The 24586-nt window shown below is 37.9% G+C and overlaps 2 protein-coding genes across 4 annotated transcripts; both read right to left on the reverse strand.

The window, feature by feature from the left end:
- Positions 1-172: 172 nt before the first annotated feature.
- Positions 173-2153, reverse strand: LOC131328590 (receptor kinase-like protein Xa21). The gene is made up of 2 exons (XM_058361517.1): positions 426-2153; positions 173-259 (listed from the first exon to the last, which is right to left on the reverse strand). The coding sequence occupies exons 1-2, from the start codon at positions 2151-2153 to the stop codon at positions 173-175; spliced, it is 1815 nt and encodes a 604-aa protein (XP_058217500.1).
- Positions 2154-20103: 17950 nt separating this feature from the next.
- On the reverse strand, positions 20104-23603 carry LOC131330080 (probable LRR receptor-like serine/threonine-protein kinase At3g47570). Of its 3 annotated transcripts, XM_058363582.1 has the most exons (4): positions 23251-23603; positions 22013-22095; positions 21876-21931; positions 20104-21379 (listed from the first exon to the last, which is right to left on the reverse strand). In XM_058363582.1, the coding sequence occupies exons 1-4, from the start codon at positions 23256-23258 to the stop codon at positions 20918-20920; spliced, it is 609 nt and encodes a 202-aa protein (XP_058219565.1). In that variant the 5' UTR covers positions 23259-23603; the 3' UTR covers positions 20104-20917. The 3 variants fall into 3 exon arrangements, with proteins under 3 accessions (XP_058219565.1, XP_058219563.1, XP_058219564.1); XM_058363580.1 differs by having other exon boundaries at positions 20104-22508; XM_058363581.1 differs by lacking the exon at positions 23251-23603 and having other exon boundaries at positions 20104-21931; positions 22013-22962.
- Between the last annotated feature and the right edge of the window lie 983 nt (positions 23604-24586).

A 24586-nucleotide genomic window follows, 5' to 3' on the forward strand; every position in this document is an offset into this window, starting at 1 on the left:
GCAACATGTATAAAACTTGAAAAATATACTTTTACCCCAAACATTGGCTTAATTATCACATTTACTTATTTTCCAAGACAAGATCCAAAATTTTTGCAAAAAAGCTGTGAAAAAAGCTGTGAAAAAAGCTGTGTGGAAGGAGTTTTTTGTTTTTTGCTTTTTTTTTTTTTTTTCAGCACCGATACGTATCGGCCGTATCGGCCGTATCGGTCCAAATATCGGTTACGGACCGATACGTATCGGGAACCGGCCGATACGCCTGTGAATTTCAATCTCACCGATATATCGGCCAATATCCGTATCGGAAGCCGAAAATTCCGGTACGTATCGGCCGATACGGTACGTATCGGCCGATATTTAAAACTATGGGCCTTACACTCAGCAAGGAAACTTTTGGAAGCACCACGGAATTGAAGGTTTAGTACTTTAACTGCAACAACTTTTTGACCCTCGTCAAGAATTCCTTTGTATACTGAACCAAAACTACCGACACCAATCAAATTTGCTGGAGAAAAGCCATCAGTAGCTTTAAGCAGAGCTTGGTAGGACAATTGGTAAAATGGATTTCCTAATAACTTGACAGACGGTACATTTATCGTCTTTCTACACCAACATAGATATAGGAAACACAAGAACAAAAGCAGTCCGAGAAACCCGAAAGACATAGAAGTAATTAATTTCATGGTTAGAGAAAATCCTTTGTTTCTGGACCCTTTGGAGTTGCAACTGTGCAGCTGCAATTCAGGTATTCCCCCACAGAGCTTCTTGTTTCCTTCAACAGAAAAGGCTGTTACATTCTTAAATACACCACTTTCTGGTACGACACCCTCAAAATCATTAAATGATAGGTTTAGTTTCGTTAGAAAGACAAAGCCTTCCAAGTAGTCTGGGATTTTTCCTGAGAGGTTGTTGTAAGAAAGATCTAACTCCTCCAGACCTCTCAAATTAGCTAAAGTTGAAGGAATGGTGCCCCATAATTTGTTCGCCTCCATGTTTAATGACGTCAACTTCACACAACTACCAATAGAACTTGGAATACTTCCGACCAACCTATTTTGAGAAACATCTAGTATTTCTAGATTTTGCAGAAGTCCAATTTCCAACAGAAGGGAACCACTCAAATTATTATGTGCAAGGTTTAGTTCAAACAATGACGTGAGATTAGCACTTTCTTTGGGAATGATGCCACTAAGATAGTTATGATGAAGACATAGTGACACCAAAAAATGGTATTTTCCGACATGTGAAGGGATGTTGCCCCGAAGATTATTTCCAGATGCATCGAGATAAAGTAACAAAGTTAAATTTGCAAAAGATGTTGGGATCTCCCCATGGATATTATTATCAAAGAATCTCAAAATCTGCAGCTTTTGAAGCTTCCCGATATCAGAAGGAATGTTGCCACTTAAATGGTTGAGGGACATGGAAAGAACCTGCAAATTGATTAGATTCCCTATGCCGGATGGGATGCTCCCAACTAATTTATTCAAATCCAAGCTCAAAAATGCAAATTCAGTGGAGCAATTGAAGATTGATTCAGGCAACTCACCTCCAAAGTTGTTGTCGGCTAGAGACACTCGGGCCAATCTAGTGGCATTGGTCAAAGTGTCGAAAAAACTCAAGTCATCCGCTTCCCCTGTTCCTAGAAGATTATCGTGACATGTTATTTTCTCAAGATCACGCAGCTTTTCCAAAGAAGGGACTTTTCCTGTAAATCCATTTTCTGCCAAGACAAGGTTACTTAGTTTGGTAGCATTGGATACTGTTACCGGAATGGAACCAGTAAACAAGTTACCACCAAGAACTAGGAATTGGAGATTAGGAAGAGTGATTCCTAGATCAGATGGAAGGCTGCCTTCGATTTGATTATATGGAAGTTCAAAGATTGTGATAGAAGAGAGGTTATAGATGGATAAAGGAATGGTACCGACCAACTTGTTCATCACCAGTGCAAGGACTTCTAATTTTTCCCATTGACCGAAAGTATCTGGTATAGTCCCGCCAATGCTATTGTAATTTGCATAAAAATTTACAAGAGATGATAGATTCCCAAGAGTAGAAGGCAAACCTCCTGTTAGATTGTTTCTTCCAAAAGACAGCGACTCGAGCTTAGTCAAAGAACCAAGCTCTGCAGGAATTTTGCCCGTCAGCATATTACCATTTAATGAAAGGCCAACAAGGTTGGCGCAACTAGATATATTGGTAGGAATTCCACCAGAAATTGAATTATTAACCAGCGATATTTTTTGCAGTCTTCACAAGTGGCCGAGTTCTAGGGGGATTTCACCACTCAAGCTGTTGTTGCGAAGCCACAGATTCCTGAGAAAGCTCAGATTTCCGATGTGGGGCGAAATAGACCCCAATAGTTTTTGATGATCAATCTCCAACACAGTGACCCTCTGGTGTCGACGGCCACATTTTACACCAACCCATTGACAAAAGTGTATGGATTCATTCCACGAGTTCAGAGCTCCAAAGGGATCACTAGTTATGGCTGCTTTGAATGCTAGCAAGGCTAGACGGTCAGTCTGGTTCCCGCCTTGCATAAACCCAGCTACAAAAGGAGAGCCAGATTGCAAGCACAACAGGGAAACGACATGCGTGAAAAGGAAGAATGGCTTTAACACTGCCATGCTAACGCGGTGATTGGGAATGTTAATGTTGTATGCGCTGCTTGCTGATAACCGTGCATGCTTTAATAGAGTGTTGGTGTTCTTGTCAAGCTGATATTTGCTTGACCTTGGTAGACTTGTTTACACAGTTTCTGATTATATTTACCCCACAGTTTCCAAGCTCAATAATGGATTACACAGCCTCGATCACAAGCCATTTCTGATTGTTTCTCTTACTCAATCGTGTGGTATTTATTCTCATCAATGACATAATTGAATGTAGTAGCAATTTTACCCCTCTTCATGCACGAAAGTGCTGACTTTGAGAAGACGAGATGCCCGAATCGTTGCCCATGGATGGTGCGTACTAGACTTTCTGTTTTTGTTTCTATTTTGTCTTTCTTTTTGTTTGAAATTTCAATAGTTCTTGCCAATCTGTGTTGTAAGAGTGCATTCAAATGGTTCTTCCCAATTCCCAATTGGACTTAATTAGAATGTGGTCTGTAGATGCTTATGGCAGATCATGCGATGCGGTATGTAGGAGGAATTATATGGTTACGATTGAGGGTAACACTAGAAGGAGGGGTAGACCATAATAATTGACATAAGAAGAATTGGTTACGGACTTACGGTTGAGAGTAACACTAGGAGGACTTGGTGCTAAAAATATGTTGCGGAAATAAGGATCAAACCAAAAAAAACACAAAGAAACACACACACCCAATTGAACACAGAGACAACGGATTTACGTGGTTCCCCAAAATCGGGTACGTCCACGGGGGGGCAGCTGAATTATATTTAGGAGGAGGAGGATTACAAATCACTCTAACTCACACTCACTCACAGACTGATACAAATGCATACATATGCAGCTCTCAAACTCTCTCTGATTTTTCCATTCTCTGGTCTCTCACTCAAGAGAGATACCCTTGCAGAAAACCAAAGGCCTTCAATTTATAGGCCATTCAAAGAATGGCTGTCATGCCATTTTCAACAAAGGCTGCTCTCAGCAGCCCATGTGGTTCAACAAAGGCTGCAGGCTGCTCTCAGCAGCCCATGTGGTTCAACAAAGGTTCAACAAAGGCTGCAGGCTGCTCTCAGCAGCCCATGTGGAGAATTATTGTCAATTATCAACAATCTCCACCTTGACGACAATTCTCCAAAAGTCCGATGCTGCCCCAAACACAATCCAAAAACAGAACAAACAGACTCTCTACAAACTCGAACAAACAAAGAGAGACAAGAGAGCAAACTATAGAAGCAAACAACAGTGCTCTCAAAACAGAACAAACAAACAGACTGACTGCAGATAACAAATGCTCTTAACAAATTCAGAATACCGGAACAAACCAACAGAAGAGCCAGATTTTCGAAGTCTTCGAGTAAACTTCAGAACAGATTCGGACAAGTCGCGCGACAACTCAAAAGTCCCGGCAACAGATTCATATACAAATTCAGATGCTTGACCCACATCAAGCCAAATGCTCAACCTCGATTGAGCCAGGCGCCCCAGAGGCGCATGCACCCCGAAGGTGCTTAACATTGAATCAGGTGGACTGAGCTTGAACCACCATCAAACTCACTCCCAATAACTTCAGCGGACAGATCTGCAGTAGATTCAAAATCAAATTCCCCAATAACGGTGGCAGCTCCACCTTCAGCTTTACTCCCTTCAAGGAAGTATAGGTTGTTGCGTCGGATGCCTCTCATCACAACCAGATTCTTTGAACTAATCTCGAGAGCTCCACCTTGCACAGAAATCACTAAACCTGTGGACTCTAAAGCTCCCAAAGAGATGAGATTTTGCTTCAGGTTCGGGACATACCGAACATCAGACAAAACAAATACAGATTCATCATACAAAAACAAGCTGATTTTACCTATCCCCATAGTCTTACAGGCATGGCCATTGCCCATAATAACTGAATCTCCATCCAACTCCTTGAAGCTGGAGAACAAGTCCTTGTTGGGACACATATGATAGGTACAACCAGAATCAAATATCCAGTTATCAGGATGGATAGCTAATGATGAACTGACAAGAGCAACATCTTCATCCTCCATAAAAATAATGTTGGCGTTGGAATCCTCTGTGTCCTTCACTTTCTTTAGTGTTGGACAATCTGCCTTCCAATGCCCTTTCTGACGACAATACGCACATACATCTTTTGGAATGCGGAATTGAGGGGCTCCTCTCGATTGGGGCCGAGAGTTGCCTCTCACAATCAGAGCTTCAGTTGTCGTGTCCCTGTGAGTCTCCTTGTCTTTCCTGCGATACTCATTATTGATCAAAGCATTGGACACGATTTCAAACTTAATCTCTTCTTTACCATACAACAGAGTAGTGATCAGGTGATCATACTCATCAGGAAGAGAATTCAGCAGCAGCAGTGCCTTATCCTCGTCAAGGATATTGGCATCCAGATTCTGTAGATCAGCAAGTATCTTATTGAACTCATTTAAGTGTTCAATCATCGGGGTACCTGCACGGTGCTGGAAACGGAAGAGCTTCTTCTTCAGGTAGAGGCGGTTCTCTACGCTTTTGGTCATGAACTTATCCTCGAGCTTTTTCCATAATTCTTTAGCCCTCGTCTCCTTCATAACAGAATACTTCTGATCTTTTGCAAGACACAAACGGATTGTGCCGCAAGCTTGGCGATTCAATCTATCCCAGTCTTTCTCCACCATATCATTGGGCTTATCCTCCAATGCAATATCCAACTCTTGTTGGATCAATACATCCTTCACCTCGCACTGCCACATGCCAAAGTTATTGGTGCCATCGAATTTCTCCACCTCGAACTTGGCATTGGACACCGTTGTCCTCCGCATAGAGCCTATAGAGGGCTCGGTGACAACTTTTTCAGATGCTTCGGCCATCGGGACTCCTTAGGAAAAATCCCCGAAAAAGAACCGTCGCTCAGAAACGCTAATAGCGTTTATAGGCTGCGTTGAACTATAGCAGCAACTTTTGGAGAGGAATCACGCAAAACAAAGTGTACGGTTGGATCTGGGACGTCGAGATAGTCAAAAATTAACTACTCACACGCTGAAATCGGAATAAGAATGGCTCTGGAATCGCGAAAACAAAACGTAGTCGGCTGACTAGGTGCGGCTGACTGGACTGATCAAAACTAGCTGGTCAAAAAACGTCGAAGAGTAAATTGACCGGTCAAACGTCTTCTAATGAACCATCAAGCAGGTACAGGAAGCAGATTCAGCTTCTTCTTTAACCTTTGGACAAAGCGTGAACACACGCTAACTAGCCTTACACGCTCCACGATTGAACGGCGCGTGGGAGGTAGTTACTGCTCCGATTGAGATGGGTTTTACACCAATCTCTTCGTATCGACGATACGAACGGGATGAACAGATCAGATCAAGTTTTCAACCAGTTTCGAAAACCTGCAATTTCGGACAGAGAACAAAAAATGGCGGTGGTTTCGCAAGTTTTGGTTCCCTAGTGCTCTGATACCATTTGTTGCGGAAATAAGGATCAAACCAAAAAAAACACAAAGAAACACACACACCCAATTGAACACAGAGACAACGGATTTACGTGGTTCCCCAAAATCGGGTATGTCCACGGGGGGGCAGCTGAATTATATTTAGGAGGAGGAGGATTACAAATCACTCTAACTCACACTCACTCACAGACTGATACAAATGCATACATATGCAGCTCTCAAACTCTCTCTGATTTTTCCATTCTCTGGTCTCTCACTCAAGAGAGATACCCTTGCAGAAAACCAAAGGCCTTCAATTTATAGGCCATTCAAAGAATGGCTGTCATGCCATTTTCAACAAAGGCTGCTCTCAGCAGCCCATGTGGTTCAACAAAGGCTGCAGGCTGCTCTCAGCAGCCCATGTGGTTCAACAAAGGTTCAACAAAGGCTGCAGGCTGCTCTCAGCAGCCCATGTGGAGAATTATTGTCAATTATCAACAAAATAAGGAGGTCAGGAGTTCAATTCCTCTAAGGTCTTGACCAACTCGATCATGATTGGAACCGGAAGCAGATTTCTAATTATGTAATCAAAGTTTCTGAGTGGGTATAGAGACTCGAGTTTGGTATGTGTCGCGTAACACACTTGGGTGGCAAACATTATCTTCCTCCAAGTTGTGGTTGAAAATCTTCCCCCTCCCGTCCCGTCCCGTTAGCATTTTGCACATTTGCATCATGAAATCGTGGATTGCTTGATGTGTTTTGATGGTCGATCCATTAGCAATTCAGACCATGCGTGTAATAATGGCCTGGATATCAAATCTCATATTTGGTGGAGTTTTAGTGAAGGGAGGGGAGTGGACTAACTCATGACTGAGAGCAGATTTCTAATTATGTAATCATAGTGTTTGAGTGGGCAGAGACTCGAGTTTGGTATGTGTCACGTGACACACTTGGGTGGCAAACATTATCTTTTTCGAAGTTCTGGTTCGTGTTGGTGCCTCCCTTAAACTTCAATGCACATGGGCAGGGTTTGATTGCCGTAAGCACTCCCATTCCCTTCCCCAAGTCCCATAGGATAGAGTAAATTAGGTTTAACGAATGACATAAAAAAAATAAAAAATTCTGGTTGAAAATCTTCCCCCTCCCGTCCCATCCTGTCGGCTTTTTGCACATTGCATCAAGATGTGGATTTTTTTTATGAGCAAGTTAATTTTCCATTTAGCAAGAAAAAATAAGTTAATTTTCCATTGAGAAAAAACCAACCAACCAAGACCAAGGGAATGCCCTTGCAGTCCGAAACACAGCGTGCCTCATTCTTCTAAACTTATTAGAAAATAAGTTTGTTTTGTTCTTATTTGAAATTTTTTTGCATTTGTTAGTTTTGCGCCAAATTTTTGTAGATTATTGGTTCGTCTCGATGAGAGGAATTGGAAAAGTATTTTTTTTTTTTTACTTTTATCCAAATATTTTGGAAAATAACCATTTTTTAGCAAAATAAGTCAGTTTGATGGCACTTGTACCACCAAATTTAAACATCATTGTGAATTTTTGGGCCGGTCCAACCTAGGTTGACTTGCTCCCACAAGATTCTTGCGCGCAAATGCGCACAATTATTTCTTCCACCAAGTCCTATGCCACGCGCCTACTTTTCTGATGTCAGTTCCAACTAAGAGAAAAGGGATAGTCTTGGGAAGCCACTCATGGGCAACAGAAGTCACTGGACGTTGCTAATCACGGAAGACACTCACGCGATCAAGTCACACACTTGATTATTTCGAAAGAATCACTCACTTCAAGCAAGAAAACACTTGCACATATTTTCATAAACTCAAACTCTCTCTTCTCATTTCATTAGATCAACTATATATAGGGATTTTAAAGATGAGACTCTTCAAGACTAATACTCCCTCCGTTCCAAATTGGATGACAATTTTTGAAATCTGTGCCAATTTCAATTCCTTATATCTTTCAATATGAATCTCAAAAAATATGCAATATGGATCTTATTTGATAGTTCTCGATTAGTTCTATTATACAAAGTTTTCAAATTCGTGAAAAACATTATAGATTGAAAGATATAAGCAATAAAAAATGGCACAAATTTCAAAAATTGTCATCCAATTTGGGACGAAGGGAGTACTAAATACTCAACATTTTCAACACAAACCTTATAAATACCTAGACCACTATTAACCAAAGACACAACTTACTAGATAGTTAAGACACATAATAAATACTTGGACCAAAAACTAAAGGACATTCATGACTAGAAACCAAAAGACACTTCAAAAATAATATAATTCTTCATTTCCCGATTATCATTATTTTGCTCATGCATCTCTCTCTCTCTCTCTCTCTCTCTCTCTCTCTCTCTCTCTCTCTCTCTCTCTCTCTCATTTTAAATAAAATGACTATAACTCTTGTCGCACATATTTATCTTTTTTAAAATTTAGATATTTGAAATCTACTTGAAGAAATCTATCAAACAAGTTCAATATTGAATATGAAATTATGTATAAAATAAAACAAATTTTTTGGTGTAATCTTCTTTTTTTATTTTTTATTATAAATTCTAAAATGTTATACTCCTACCTTTTATTGTACATGTTTGATTTTCATAAAATTTATATTTTTAGAACGTACTCAATGACATCTATCAAAATAGACCAATATTGCATATGAAATTATCTAGAGAAAAAATAATTTTTTGGATGTAGACAACCAATTTTTTGCTATTATGTTAAACACTATAAATTTGTGCCTAAATTAACAATTAATAGTCTTAAATGAACAATTGATAGGTAAACTTACAATTAACAATGATAATTTCTATCTCAATTCATCATTAATAGTGGAAATTCACAATTAATAGTGTTACGTTAACATTTGACCGTGCAAATTCAAAATTAACAATGTTAGCTTCTAACTAGATTCACAATTATCAAAGATAAATTAATAATTAACAGTGATAATGTATGTTTGAATTCATAATTAACAATGTAAATTCAGAAGTAATAGTGTTAATTTATGGATAAATTAATCATTAATAGTGTTTATTTCTGTCTAAATTTATAATTAATATTGTTAATTAAAAAATAAAAGCATTTTAAAATTTATAATGCAAAAAATATAAAAAGGAGCCTACACCCAAAAAAAATTTTGTATACATAATTTCACATTTAATATTGGTCTTCTTTGTTAAATAGATTCTAAATCAATACACTTGTAATAAAAGAAGATAGGATGGTAAGCCAAGGCACGCCGTAAAAATACCAAATTACCCCTCGTAGGATTACCCTTGTAGTTTAAGTTGAAGGATATGGTCATCATTTCGCCTTGTTTGGAAGATCTAAAAGAACGTCGGATGCAAGCAAAGCCACACCGTGAAATTACTAGTTTGTTATTATAGTTTGTCAATGGTGGAGTTAAGATATGGGGGTATTTTAGACATTTCAATGTTAGGCCTTTTGCTTAGTCAAGAAGAAAATGGGGTTAAAAAAAATCTTTATTTTCCCTTATTTAAGGGATATTGTTTTTTATAGGTAAAAACAAAAATATTTCTTTTCCCTAATTTAAGGCAAGCCAAGCTACCATGTTAAAAGACAAAATTACCCTTGTAGATTTCGTCTTTCAAATCTCTTTTGGATGTCTTGTCTTGAGGTTATTTTAGGTCCTACTTTGCTTAGTCAAGAAGAAAAGGCTTTTCAAGGGTATTTTAGATATTTTGGGTCCTCCTTTACTTAGTGAAGAAGAAAAGGCTTTTTGGGAGTATTTTAAGTCCTACTTTTCTTAGTCAAGAAGAAAAGGCTTTTTCAAAGGTATTTTAGGTATTTAAGGTCCTATTTTGCTTAGTCAAGAAGAAAAGGCTTTGGGGGTATTTTAGGTATTTTAGGTCTTACTTTGCTTAGTCAAGAATAAAAGGCTTTTCATGAGTATTTTAGGCCCCTCTTTGCTTTGTTAAGAAGAAAAAGTTTTATACATTTTATAAATCTAACCATTAGAAAGAAAGAAACTCTCTCTCTCTCTCTCTCTCTCTCTCTCTCTCTCTCTCTCTCTCTCTCTCTCTCTCTCTCTCTCCTAGATCCCCCTCGATCTCTCCCTTTATCATTCAAACGAAGATAGATGCATCAATTTCTCAATCGTAGATTCTTATACACGAGGAAAGACATGACTACGTGGTTAGATTCTCTTAGTTTTCATAACCCTAGACTATGATTTTGTTAGAACTTTAAATTGTAAGTATTTTGAGTAGTCTCTTCTTTTTGGGGTTTTATAATTGTTTTACTTTTATGATTCTATCTTTTTCAACATGATAGTTTATTGTGTGCTCTCAGTAAATTGAGCTCTAATTTTGTACGATATTTGGAGAAGGGCTCTCTTGCGGCAAGGTTTTACAGTTATTTTCCAATATACACAGATGAAAAAGCCTTATTATTCACACAATTTTAGAATCCAATATAATCCATGACATTATCTTGATTATTGTTGCTATTGTTTGAGAAAGAATTTATATTTTAATTCAAATGCCTATTTCTTTAATCTATGTTTATGCAATGTTTAATTTGTCCTTATGGAATCAGAAATACCGTTCTTATAATCCTTTTTTTAATAAGGTTGAGCTATTTGTGACTCTCTTCAATTTTAGTGCATATGTTGAATTAAATTACTTGCATGATCTATGAAATTACAATAGCCTTAATTAATTATTTGAGTCTACAAATTTAAAATATTTTGATACTCCAAAATATTGTTCTTTATGTATTTTTTCCGTACAAAAAATCCTTTTTTCATTGCTTATAAAATACTATCTTCTTCTCTTCTTTTTTTTTGTGGTAAAAATGAACTTTCATTCAAGGAATATTTAAATATTCATCCTCTTTATCCATGTCATGTAAGAATTCATCATGCCCTTTTTTCATGCTTATGTTTTCATCCTCTTAGTGTGTGAATTACCTTTCTTACCCTTTTCACTATGATATACATTTATTATGAGAGAGAGAGAGAGAGAGAGAGAGAGAGAGAGAGAGAGAGAGAGAGAGATATATATATATTTACTGTTTCCTAAATTTAGGGGATTCGTATGAATATGAAAGCATGTGCAATTAAGTGAGATATAATATGAGGATTTTCAAACTTTCAATCATTCAAATAAACAAATCTCATTGATTTAACGTGATCAATACATGCCACTGATGGACAAGAAATCAACACAAACAAGTTACAAACTAAAAAACACCTGGAGTGCTAATTATAACTTACAAACAGAATAAGAAGCATAATGCTTCACCATTTGCTCTTTCTGAATCATCACAGTAACAACAATTTTGCAGTACATATTGAACACCCACGAGTTCCGATGATGCACCACAGTACCATAGCATTAGGTTTCAAAGTCGGCAAAAGAGAACACTAGAAGCAACTTACACGATCAACAGATTCCAAGATACTCCCCAAATCAGACGCATAGTAACACCCCAGCCAAATGAGTGCAAGGCAATCTTTAGATGATAGTAAAGCCAGCCAAAAGCCCATAGATCTACGGCAATGACAGTACCACAACCCCTCCAACATCAGCAGCAGATAACAACAGAAGAAGAATACACCTTCAGCAACTTGTTTCAAAAAATTGCAGTAGCAACAAGTAAATGATAAAGTACTCATTCTGCTATGGAGAGAAATGAACAGAAAATAAGAGAAGCTCAACCCAAGAAATTGACCAAACCCCAAGATAGACCTCCCAAAAACTAGTGTAACACCTAGAACCCAACCCAAAAAACCACTATACCAAAGCAGGAACCCTAAGGACCTAAAAAACATACCAAAACCCAGAAACAACTCAAACACTACACCACCCAAAAACAACTCAACTAGTATATCAAAAAAAGCATGGAAAATTTCATGACTGTTTCATGACCACTCGAGACTGGATAATTTATGAAACATGGGTAATTTACCATCACAAATGGTATTGGCAAATTTTCCATGGCCAGTTGACAACACTTTGCAAGAATTGTTCAAGTTGGCCAACAAGATATGATAAAGTAACCATGTCTTATGAAATATATACCATTAAATATTGGCCAATATAAAATGATCAATTGACCAGCAATTTGCATCACATGACTGTTCATAAAGGTTTCTTGACCACACAAGATTGGATAATGTATGAAACATTGAATTTTTACACTCATAACTGGTTGTGGACAAACTTATGTCATGCAACATGGATTATTTTGTACCCAAAAAAGTTTTTTACAATTTTTATGCAATAATTGATTAAGTTGCCAACCAGATATGATACATTGACCATGTTAATAGTGTGCTTGATAAAGTGACCATGTTTTATGAAATACTAACAATTAATTTTTATTGGCCAATTTTCAAGTAGACTGGTCTTGGCCAATACATAAAATGGCAAAATTACGACCTGCTAGCATGAGTTGACAATGAATCATGGTTGTGCAATTTATTTCAAGCAAAAAGGTTTATATATCATCCAAAATGTCATTGGTGAATTTCACATGATAAGTTTACTACATATTTGTTTGACTTCTTCATTGATAAGTTGGCAAATCAGATAACAAAAAGTTATATTTCCCATTGCTCTGGTTTCACGAAACATGGCTAAATTACCATCAAAATCAGACATAACATGACATAATCAAACCATTACATTGTTACATGGTTAAATTACCATGATGTTACCATGACGATTGCAACGTTACATTACCATTCCTAATCTAGCTTTGAACCGAGGTAAAAAAACATGACATAAACAATATAGCATTCAGAATCGATTCTTCTGGCCAACCATAACAAAAAGTCATTTCTTTAATGATAAGTTGACCACATCGTTGTTTTCTTCATTGTTCAAGTTGGCCAACCAGACAACAAAAAGTCATTTCTTTTCATGTATCTTGTTTCACGGAACATGGCTAAATTACCATAACAAAAAATGTCATTCTCAAACCTTTACATGCATAAATGGTTAAATTACCACGGCATTACGTGGTAACATTACCATGACGATTACAACATTACATTACTGTTCCTAATCTAGATTCGAATCTAGCGTAAAAAGACCTGACATAAACAATATAACATTGAAATCATGGAATGTAACACGCACACTAAAGGAATCGATTTTTTTAGGAAAACATCACATATATACTTCATGACGAAATCATAAAATTATGAAAACGAAATCATGAATTGATGAATATCAGGTTTAATCTCACTGAACCCAGTCAATTACCCCACTGATTCATGACTTATTGTGACACACAGTAGCAAATTTAGCACAATAGGCATTCACAAATCAGTTTTGTAAGCGTAACCTAGCTCCAATTGGCAAATCCAATCAAAACAACAGAAGAACAAAAAGGGGTTTAAGGGATAGACTTACGAAATCTGGCCATGTCGGTTTCGTCACCTTCTTCTTCGCCGGATTCTTCAACCACGTACGACTTGATTGATTTTTGGCGTTGCGAAGTTTTCCGGTAAAAACCCCATTCGGAAAGGATGGGGGAATGCCTTCGCCGTTGGTCGGCGCCGGTATTCCAAAAATTGGACGACGTACGGGATTGGGTTCTCCAACTGGTTTGGATTTATACCGACTAGGGTTTTTCAAAAATTTTGAGCTCCAAAATCGAATGGATTGTTCCCGTTTACGATGGATATGGGCGATTGATATCAACAACGAGAATCTCGGGATGAGGACGCTAGGATTTTGCAGAATTGCTTGCCGAAGGAATCGGAATTGTCGAGAGGACGAATGGGTTTATGATTTCGTCCCCAGATTCTCGTCTATATATATAATATATATAATAGAGAAAACAACAATAAAAGGGCAAAAACGGTATTAAAACTAGTAGGAGGACGAAATCATAAATAGCTAAGAATGGAAGGACGGAATCATAAGTCTCTTAGGTTTGGAGGACGAATAATTAAGGCTCCCTTCATTCAATTACTTACTCTCTCTTTTTTTTGCTTGGCAATTGAATTACTTACTTTTACGACTTCATTATTTCCATAACTAAATCTTAATTTGAATTATCTTACATACATGAACAATTACACCAATGAGCACACAACACCGTGCAAAACATGCGGAATTACACTAGTATATATATAAATTTTACGCAAAACGGTCATATATAATAAAAGGTAGTCATATATAATAAAAGGTATGACATTTTAAAAATTGAAATAAAAAATGGAAACAGAAAGTGGAGAGAGAGAGAATAATGGCAGGAGTTAAAAAGGAGAGAGGGTGCATGTAACAATGCACGGCTAGCAGAGAGAGAGAGAGAGAGAGAGAGAGAGAGAGAGAGAGAGAGAGAGAGAGAGAGAGAGAGAGAGAGAGAGACCAGTGTATTGAGTTTGACCGTCTGTTTCCCATGTATGAACATGCACATGGGGAGAAGAGAGAGACACAGACGAGAATGGGAAAAGCTAAGCGCGTGTTTTTTTTTTTAAGGGACTTAGGCCCCGTTCCAAAAAGCCAAATAAGTACTTATTTTTAAAGAAGACAATTTCAAGCTAAAAAATAATGGGTTTATTGAAATCTAAAAATATGCAATATATGATCTTGTTTAAGAGATCTCAATGAGATCTTTAATACGATGCAAAAAAAATTGAAAATTTATTTTTCGTTTACATTATTTTTGAGTTTGAAAATGTGAAATAAGTACTTATTTTTTAAGAAGGTGTTCTGGAACGGGCTGGGCTACTAACTTTATTTGGAAAGGATCCGAGAGGCTATGAAATTGAAAACTAGGACCGACCTGGCATTTTCTCAACATCATAACCTATTTAGTGGGCCGGGGTTGATAGCTCTATTTCCTCTCCTGAAAACTAGGCCAGGCCCTAGCTAGGGCAGGGCTTAAGAGTTAAGAGGCTGCCGCTTAGAAATTCCATGTTTCTGGCCTAAAATAGGATCCTCAATTTTAAAGTAATATATAAAAAAGGCCCAAAGTATTACAAGCTCTCCATCTTTGTACCAAGGGAAAAAATTTGGGCCTCCTAGTAAGTGGATGTAAGTTCGAAACTTGCTTCACTTCATTTTGGTTTTTTGTGCAACGCCAATTAGTTTTTATTTGATGCTTTATGGTTGGGAAAAAAAAATTCTTCCTCACAAACAAGTCAATGTCATATGACTCATATTGTTCTGATACAGAAACAATTTATACGTTAAAACTTTTCAAAAAAAAAAAACTAGTATTCATATTTTCTTAATGTTTTTCGTTATGCTTCGTTTAATCACATTTTTACGAGACCAAACTAGCTAAAATAAACAAAAAAAAAAAGAAGAAGTATATGATGCATATATTTATATTTTCTTTCTTAATTGATTTTTTCCGGCAAATGTAAGATGGACTAGGGCCTCCAAATGTAGAGAGCTGGCCTTGCAGCAGACAACATTCATATGGAGTCATCCAGCTCTATCCCAATGTCAACAAACTGCAAAAGTGAATGGCAAAGTTGATCCCACCTCCGGCAAGCCGCCCCGAAGCAAATCCTAACAACCTTAAGCTCAAGACCTATACCAGCAAAAGGAAATTATTAATCAAGCTAATAGAAACAATTACAATGAATAAAGAGATTATGAAGCACGGAGGCGTCACAACCGATCACAATGATTTATAAGTTCAAGTTGGAGGTTTTCCACTTCATTATCTGGCTATGTCTCAATTACATGTCTTTTCCTTTGAACCTTCTTCTTCGGTGTGCAGCATCAGGTAAAGTCAAATTGAATACGCATGTCCTTGTATAGTTGGCATTGCTTTCTAATAACCAACAGAAAAATAGGATAAGTGAAACAAAGAGACAATAGTAAGCGAACTATCAAATATATTTCTTTCTTTTTTTTAAACGGCAAAAAAATTTCATTAATCCTGAAATTGTTACAAGACCTATAATGGAGTGGAGGTTGAAGTTGGGGATCTCATTTTTCTTTTGTGATAGATAGCGCTTGGAACGCAGAAACATGCAAGGGAGCAGCTGCTTGGGTCCAAAGCCGGAGTGTGGATGGAGCTGTACGTGCATGAAGTTGCTCTATGTACAGTGTCATCAGCAACTTTGGTTGAAGTTCAAGCAGGGTTGTTGCTTCTGGAATGAGCCATTAGTAGGATCAAAACCAAAAAAAAAAAAGCATTTGGGAAGTTTGAATTGCAGTCACACCAAACGACTTGGGCTCATCATGTTGGTTCCCTCGTTGGAGAAAGGTGGCCACAACTGATCACAAGACCTCCATAGTCAAGTAAATAGCAATTTTCTCCTCCCCTCAGAGCGACCCCAAACCGTTTCCCATTGTACCGCCCCATTTGGAATTTATTTGTTGGAAGTTAGACTTATTCCCTTATCCGGTGGCTGCATTTGGATCATGGATTTTGGCGAATTGTTCACGAAGAGAACAAGAATAAGAGGATCCATTTGAATTTACTTGTTGTAAGTTCCACTTAATGCTTCTCTAATCCAGGAGCTGAAGAGCCTGGAAATCAGCTTTTCAAGTCCTAATTAGAATTACGGATGAAGATGCTACTGCAGATGAAATTCTGAGGTTTCCTTTGACCTCAAAGTGTTCCAAACTGAAACTTTCATCATACAAGTGATTCTTGACTTGCAACTATCAGAACTAGAACTAGAATTCTGAGGAATCCTTTTACTTTTGTCTGCCATCTTATCAAATTGTTTCCTCCGTGTGCAAATTTTGACTTCAGCTATAGTCATCTTTTCCAAGAGGTCATCGAGTTCGTTTTTACTTTTAGCCTCGTCGCATTTAATTGCAATAAACTTCTTTCTCATTGTCTCATTCTCAATCCCGTACAAATATTACAAAAGATGACCAAAATAAGAATCTAATTAACAGGATCCTTTGAAAATTTGAGCTATATATTCCATTTCTGCCAAAATGTGCATGACCTGCTTCAAGGAAAGTTTTCATGGCAGCTTCTATATCGAATGCGGGAAAACAAAAAGCCAACTTCACTGGCATGTTTTATTTCTCGATCGCCTTTCTTCATGTCAATCAAACCATTTGGGTTACTCAAATACCACTTGGCCCTTCTAATTCTGAACGTGCTTTCCGATCCAGAAGGACATCCGAATCTAGACCTTTGACTTTTTTTTTTCTTTTTCTGATCAGCAATCTAGACCTTTGACCTTGATACAGGCTTTGGCAATTGCTTTAAAATTTCCTGTTATTTTCATACTGTTTTGCTATACATTTAGTTGTCAGAGCTTTTCCTATATGTCCCCCTTTGTTCCATAAACCACCTTAGAGAAAGACTAGGCACTGGATTCACATGAAGACGGCATTCCTTAGATCACAAAAAAGAAGAGTAAAGAAATGAAAAGACAGATGCCAGAAACTACATCAGCTTGAAAATTAGTTTTGCTGCTACGATACCAAATAAAGGATCCGTAATGCAGGGCAAAGGCGAAAAAGTAAAGAAAATACCATCAAATATGGATTCCTTTCATGTATGGCTGGAAGTTAACATTTGCTGAAAATATACTTTTTCTTCCATTTCAAAGATAATTGAAACCTCAATAACTCCATTTGCTTCAAAACCTCATGACGTGGAGAGCTGAGTTATGTTTTGTCAGAAGCCATAAAGCAAAAAAAAAAGTTTGTGGGCTTCTGAAGAAATTTCGTGGTACTAGAGCTAAAAACATGTTTTTTTTCTCGAGTACCTGCTCATGATCACCCAACAATTATAGTACCTCGGCCTCTATGAGCTCCAGTTTGAAGCAATCTGCTTCTGATCACATGCAACTGAGTAGCAACATCCTTAATGTCCATTCAATTTGTCAGTACATCACGTGATCGCATGCCGCTCAACGCTACTAATTGCGGAAGACACTCACGCGACCAAGTCACATACTTGATTGTAAATATTTTAATAAACTCAAACTCCAAACTCCAAGTAAGAAAAACTTCCAAATATTTTCATAAACTCAAACTCCAAACTCTACTTTTTTCATTCATTAGAACACATATAAACAGGCATTACAAAAGATGACTCTTCAAGACTCAATGAAGATTAGACGATTTCCTAGACAGGCCTTTCAAATACCTAGACCACTATTAAAGCAAAAACACAACTTACTAGATAATCAAAACACAGATTCTTAGACTTGAAATTAAAAGACATTGACTAGAAACTAAATAGGCACGTCAAAAATAAATAAGATAACTCTTCGACATCCAAACGGTTGCCAAGGCTAAGCTTTTGCATCAGACAAGATATAGAAATTGTACTTAGATCATTAAACACTTGGATGGGGTATGACAATATTCAATCAAGAATAATAAGATCACTAAACTGTTGCATGGAATATGATCAAAATCAATTTTGTTGGTATGCTACCCAATTCATTTTTCAGCAGGTATGCTAGATTGCATATACTTAGATCCGTTCCTCGTATTTTATTGTATAGAATCAATATGAAAACCAAATGGAATTGCATTCGACACTGAAACCATCATCATGCTTGAATGAGAGGGACCATGGCTGACTTTTGCCAACCCCAAAATGGTAAGCTGGAGGTTGTTCACCACCTAGTGCCAAAAATGCAGTGGTCCTAGATATTGATGAATGTTTCTTCTCAAGTTACTAAGAAAGTGAAGGGGTAATACCAACTTGTGATGACCAACAATACTGGCTCTTTTTGCCTCAATGAACTCCCATGTCAAGTAGAGTGTTTCGGATTGCATGTAACTGAGGAACAACGTCATTGATGTTTGGTCGATGTGTCAGTAGTTCTTCTGAACAAGCAATTCAAACTTTAAGTAGTGAAATCATGCAGTCCTAAATTTTGTAACTGGTATGAGAGCTTTGACTCTGATTGCTGTTGATACTTGAACTGGCCTACCCAATTTTTCTTTGTTGAAACAATGTTGAATCAACAATTTCTGCTATTTTTTCAGGGAGAGACATCTTAACAAAGTTGTGGAGAGCAAGACTATAGCTAAACATGACATCAGTTGGTCTCTTCCCGGTAAACATCTCCAATAAGAGAATTCCATAACTATGCACATCACCAAATGTTGACACCTCATTGGCCAATCCAAACACTGCAATTCAGGCACCATATAATAAGAAAGCTGACGAAGACTTGTTCTTGCCATGGTAAAAGTAGTTGGTTTGTGGCTTTTGTCATGAGAAGAACAGTACATACTTGAAACAAGCTTGATTCACAGTGACATTTTGAAAACCATCTAATTGACAGTCTTAAGAAGTCAAAGCTTGGGACAGTTTAACCAAAGATTAACCATAAGTTTATCACAATAATTTGTACAAAGTTTGTAGCTTTATCCGATTAATCATATATTTGAAAAATTGATAATCCTATACGCTACAATAGTTGTCTTCAAAGGAAAGACACTAATAAAAGAACAAGTAGCTATTTCATTAACTAGGAATAACAGCATAAACCAACTCCCACATGGCTTAATTTACAGACATCCTGACTTGTACTACATAGCTGCTTGGCTGCATAACTAGCTAGCTTCTCATTAGGGTATTGGTACTATTACCATCTAGATATTAACGAGTGGCAGATTAACCATAGACGACTATTTGTAGAACAACTGTTTTCTCTCTTTACCCCTATGGATGCTATCAAAGGAGACAAGCAACAATCAAAACATTTGACATATTTACTTTCACATATGGCGCCAGGTAGAAAACTAAGGTTTTAGACGCTTCTACATCCTCGCGGGGGTTCAGGGAAGACCTCTGTGGGGCACCTATTTGTCACATACACTCGGTTAAACTCAAGTAGGAATCATGAAAAGAACACACAAGAATGTCAACATAACAAAAGGTGACAAGGAAAAATGAGAAATTAAACTAGAGTCTAAGAGGAACATTTACTTGGAGCCATGTAACCAACAGACCCCCTTATGCCAGTTGAACTTGATTGATTTATAGAAGAGCTATTGGTAGCTTCTTGAAGGAATCTCGCTAAACCAAAATCACCGACATGTCCAATCATTTTATTATCTAGAAGAATATTGTTCGGCTTCAAGTCACATGCGACATCTATGGCTATATTTAACCTTTGTCGAATGTTTAAATGCCTTGATTCCATGTGGGCATCTTCTTCATTCTCATTTCGATGCAACCACTCCTCTAGGCTCCCATTAACCATGAACTCATACACAAGAGCTTTGAAATCGTCCTTGATAATCAACACTTGAACATGCTGTGAGTACATTTAGAAGATTTTGATGTCTGATGCTTTTTAAGGCCTTACACTCAGCAAGGAAACTCTTGGAAGCACCGCGAAATTAAAGGTTTGGTACTTTAAGTGCGACAACTTTCCGGTCCTCGTTATGAATTCCTTTCTATACTGAACCAAAACTACCAACACCAATCAAATTTGCTGGAGAAAAGCCGTCAGTAGCTTTAAGCAGACTTTGGTAGGACAATTGGAGAAATGATTTTCCTAAGATTTTGACAGACGGTACTTTTTTTGTCCCTCTAAACCAACACAGATATAGGAAACACAAGAACAGAAGCAGCCCTAGAAGCCCCGAGCGTATAAAAGTACTTAATTTCTCGGCAAGAGTAAATCCTTTATTTGTGGACCCTTTGGAGTTGCATGGTTGCAACTGCAATTCAGGTATTCCCCCACAGAGTTTCTTGTTTTCTTCAACAGAAAAGGCTGATGCATTCTTAGATACACCTCTTTCTGGTACAGGACCCTCAAAATCATTGAATGATAGGTTTAGTTTCTTTAGAAAGACAAAGTCATCCAAGAAGTCTGGAATTTTCCTAAGAGGTTGTTGTGAGAAAGATCTAACTCCTCCATACCTCTCAAAGTAGCTAAAGTTGAAGGAAAGGTGCCTCACAATTTGTTCCCCTTCATGTTTAGTGATGTAAACTTTACACAACTACCAAGAGAAGTTGGAATATTACCGTCCAACATATTTTGAGAAAAATCTAGTGTTTCTAGATTTTGGAGAAGTCCAATTTCCAACGGAAGGGAACCACTCAATTTATTATACGCAAGGTTTAGATCCAACAACAATGAGAGACTGCCAACTTCTTCGGGTATGATACCACTAAGATAGTTATGGTCAAGTCTTATTGCCTCCAAATATTGGTATGTTCCGATATAGGAAGGGATGTTGCCACGACGATTATTTCTAGATCCACTGAGAAAAGATAACAAAGTCAAATTTGCGAAGGATGATGGGATCTCACCGTGGAATTTATTATCCTCAAGCATAAAACTTTGCAGCTTTTGAAGCTTCCTGATATCAGAAGGAATGTTACCACTAAAGGGGTTGGAGGACATGCCAAGAACCTGCAAATTGATTAGATTCCCTATTTCAGATGGGATGCTCCCAACTAATCTATTCATATGTAAGCTGAAAAACCATAATTCAGTAGAGAAGTTGCTGATTGATTCAGGCAACACACCTCCAAAGTTGTTGGAGGCTAGAGACAAGGAGGACAATCTAGTGGGCATTGGTCAAAGTTTCAAGAAAGCTCAAGCCATCCACTTGCCCTGTTCCTAGATGATTCATGTGTAATATTAACACCTCAAGTTTTTGCAGCTTTTCCAAAGGGACTTCTCCTTTAAATCCATTTTCCGCCAAGGCAAGGTATTGTAGTTTGGTGTCATTGGATATTGTGATAGGAATGGAACCAATAAACAAGTTACCACCAAGATTTAGGCGTTGGAGTAGAGGAAGAGTGATTCCTAGGTTTGAGGGAAGGGGGCCTTCAATTTGGTTACTATGAACTTCAAATATTGCCATGGAAGAGAGATTATAAATTGAGAGAGGAATGGTATCGACCAAATTGTTCAACCCCAATAAGAGACGTCCCAATTTTTCCCATCGACCAAAAGTATCTGGCACATTACCACCAATCTTATTGTCAGTTGCAAAAATAACTGTAAGAGAAGATAGATTCCCAAGAGTAGAAGGCAAACCTCCGGCTAGATTGTATTTTGCAATATACAGCCCCTGGAGCTTACTCAAAGAACCGAGCTCCGCATGAATATTTCCTGTCAGCCTATTACCAGAGAGTTCGAGGTGAACAAGGTTAGAGCAACTAGATATATTGGTGGGAATTTCACTAGAAATTGAATTATTAACCAGCGATAATATTTGTAGTCTTCGTAAGTGGCAGAGTTCTGGGGGGATTTCACTACTCAAGCTGTTGTTCTGAAGCCATAGTTCCCTGAGAAAGTTCAGATTTCCAATGTGGGGCAAAACAGACCCTGACAGTTTCTGATTATTAAGCCCCAACACAGTGACCCTCTGGTGTCCTCTGGTGTCGGCAGCCACATTTTACACCAACCCATTGACAAAAGTGGATGGACTCATTCCACGAGTTCAGAGCTCCAAAGGGATCATTGGTTATGGTTGCTTTGAATGCAAGCAAGGCTAGACAGTCAGTCTCGTTCCCACCTTGCATAAAGCCAACTACAAAAGGAGAGCCAGAATGCAGACACAACAGAAAAGCAACGTTCATGAAGAGGAGGAAGGCCTTTAACACTACCATACCCATGAGGTGTTAGGATTGTTAAAGCTGCATTTGCTACTTGCTAATAACCATAATTTAAGAGAGACTTGGGTGTTCTTGTCAAGCTGATATTTGCTTTGACCTCATGCTTCTTTTCTGGTCAAAATCAGTTGGCCCGAATATGTTTTTGGACCACACATATCAGATACTTTGTACTAGGTTATCTTTTCATGTCTAGTCAGACTTTTCGTTTCCCACTAATATACAACCGGAAGGGGCTACATAAACTGAAATTACACATTAGAAAGTTATCTATTCGGGAGCGGATTCAATTTCACGGACATTAAACATTTTTGTCGTTTTACCCCACATTTTCCAAGCCCGCTATTAAAATACACGCCCTCGTTCTCCATATTTGATCTTTTCTGTTTCTTCTTTGGTCTTTATTCTCATCGAGGAAGTTGTCAAAGAGCAATTGATTAAAGTTCAATGCTTGCTGGTTTAGTCAAAAAACAACTGAGTCACGTGTTTTAAATGGGACAGAGCCTTTGATTAAGAGTTTCTTTACATTTATGCATTATGTTTTATCAGAAGCTGTAGGGAAAACAAAAGTTAGCTGGCTTTTGCAAAAATCAGTGGTTTTAGTACAAAATATTTGCATGTTATATTTTTCAAGTCACCAAGAAACTGCAGGGTTCATACCTGCTCATGATCACCCAACAATTCTATTACTTCGGCCTCAATGAGCCCCAGTTACATGTAGTGTTTCTGATCGCATGCAACTGAGTAGCAACATCCTTGATGTCCATTCGATCTGCCGGTAGACCGTGTGAACAAACGATTCCAATTAGTATTGAAACCAAGCACTCTTGGATTTTGTGAGTGCTTGAAGAGCTATGGTTCTGAAAGGTTTGTATGTTTGAGCTTGCCTCCCCCACTTCCAATTGTTGGAATAATGCTGGGTCGACGATGTTTGCTACTTGTTCAAGTAGAGCCATCTTAGCAAAGTTGTGGAGAGTCAAACTATCAAGGAACATGCTATCAGTAGGACTCTTCCCGCCCCACCCCCCCTAAACATCTCTCTAACAGAAGTATGCCATAACTATACACATCACCAGGTAGTGACACCTTGTATGCCATACTCTGCAGGTCATGCACAATGCATAGGGGATACAATTATTACGATGATTTGTTAAAACATAAGTATCAAAGAATTTTAATATACCACCTAAAAACACATTTGCACGAAAACAAATTTTAGAACAGTGTATGCTCTATCGGTTATTGTAATATAATAATGATTAGTGCTTTATAGGTGTGTAATAAATAAATGATTTGCTTTAATTCTCTCTGGTATTGACCAGTGGTTCCGTCCTCTTGCTTTGGTCCGTTTGGTGGCTTGGAGCATTCGTGCGAAACCATCTAGGTTCTGCCGAGTCGGTGACGGTAGCGGCAGATGGCGGGGCGGGTTGGTGGTGGTTTCGAGCGTTTGGACTGTGGTTTTGATGGGGCTGATTGCGGTGGTGGAGTTGAAGGCTGTGGTTATCTTTTGGCCATTGGATCGGCGGTGACAACGGCGGCTGCGGGGGAGATGTTAGGCATTTAGGGTTAGGGTTTCTTTTTCTTTCTATTTTGGGCTTTTTCGCCCATTAGGTGTTTTGAGCTTGTCCCTTTTGGTGTTGGGCTTTGTCCCATTGGTGTCTAGTTTGCTTCTTGCTAACAGATTTTTTTTATAAATAATGTGTGGTAATGTGTAATGATAGGTTGAGCTTGTCCTTTGTTTGACGCTCCCTGGTGTGTTACTACACAGGTTTCTCTTTTGTATCATTTTTCGTAATGATATGGGAACCTTTTTATTGCCGATAAAAAAATAAAAACATGTTATACATCTAGTCTTACTAGTAAGATTTGGTGATATCGTACATCTGCCCATCAGTGGGCAGAAATAAGTCCAAACTCAAGTGTTGCATAAAGAATACTTGAAAATTACACTAAAATGCATAGAAATGAGGATACGTGTAGGAAAGAAACTAATCGA

This window comes from Rhododendron vialii, chromosome 6a, assembly GCF_030253575.1.
Source record: "Rhododendron vialii isolate Sample 1 chromosome 6a, ASM3025357v1".
Classification (NCBI taxonomy): Eukaryota; Viridiplantae; Streptophyta; class Magnoliopsida; order Ericales; family Ericaceae; genus Rhododendron; species Rhododendron vialii.

What these genes read in the sequence shown, in the direction of transcription:
- LOC131328590 (XM_058361517.1), bottom strand. Translation starts at nt 2,153, where the DNA reads ATGCTGACGGGCAAAATTCCTGCAGAGCTTGGTTCTTTGACTAAGCTC. An exon ending in AAAAAGTTGTTGCAGTTAAA is followed by an intron (nt 260 to 425) that starts GTACTAAACCTT and finishes TGAAATTCACAG; the next exon opens with GCGTATCGGCCGGTTCCCGA.
- LOC131330080 (XM_058363580.1), bottom strand. Translation starts at nt 21,544, where the DNA reads ATGCCCACTAGATTGTCCTCCTTGTCTCTAGCCTCCAACAACTTTGGA.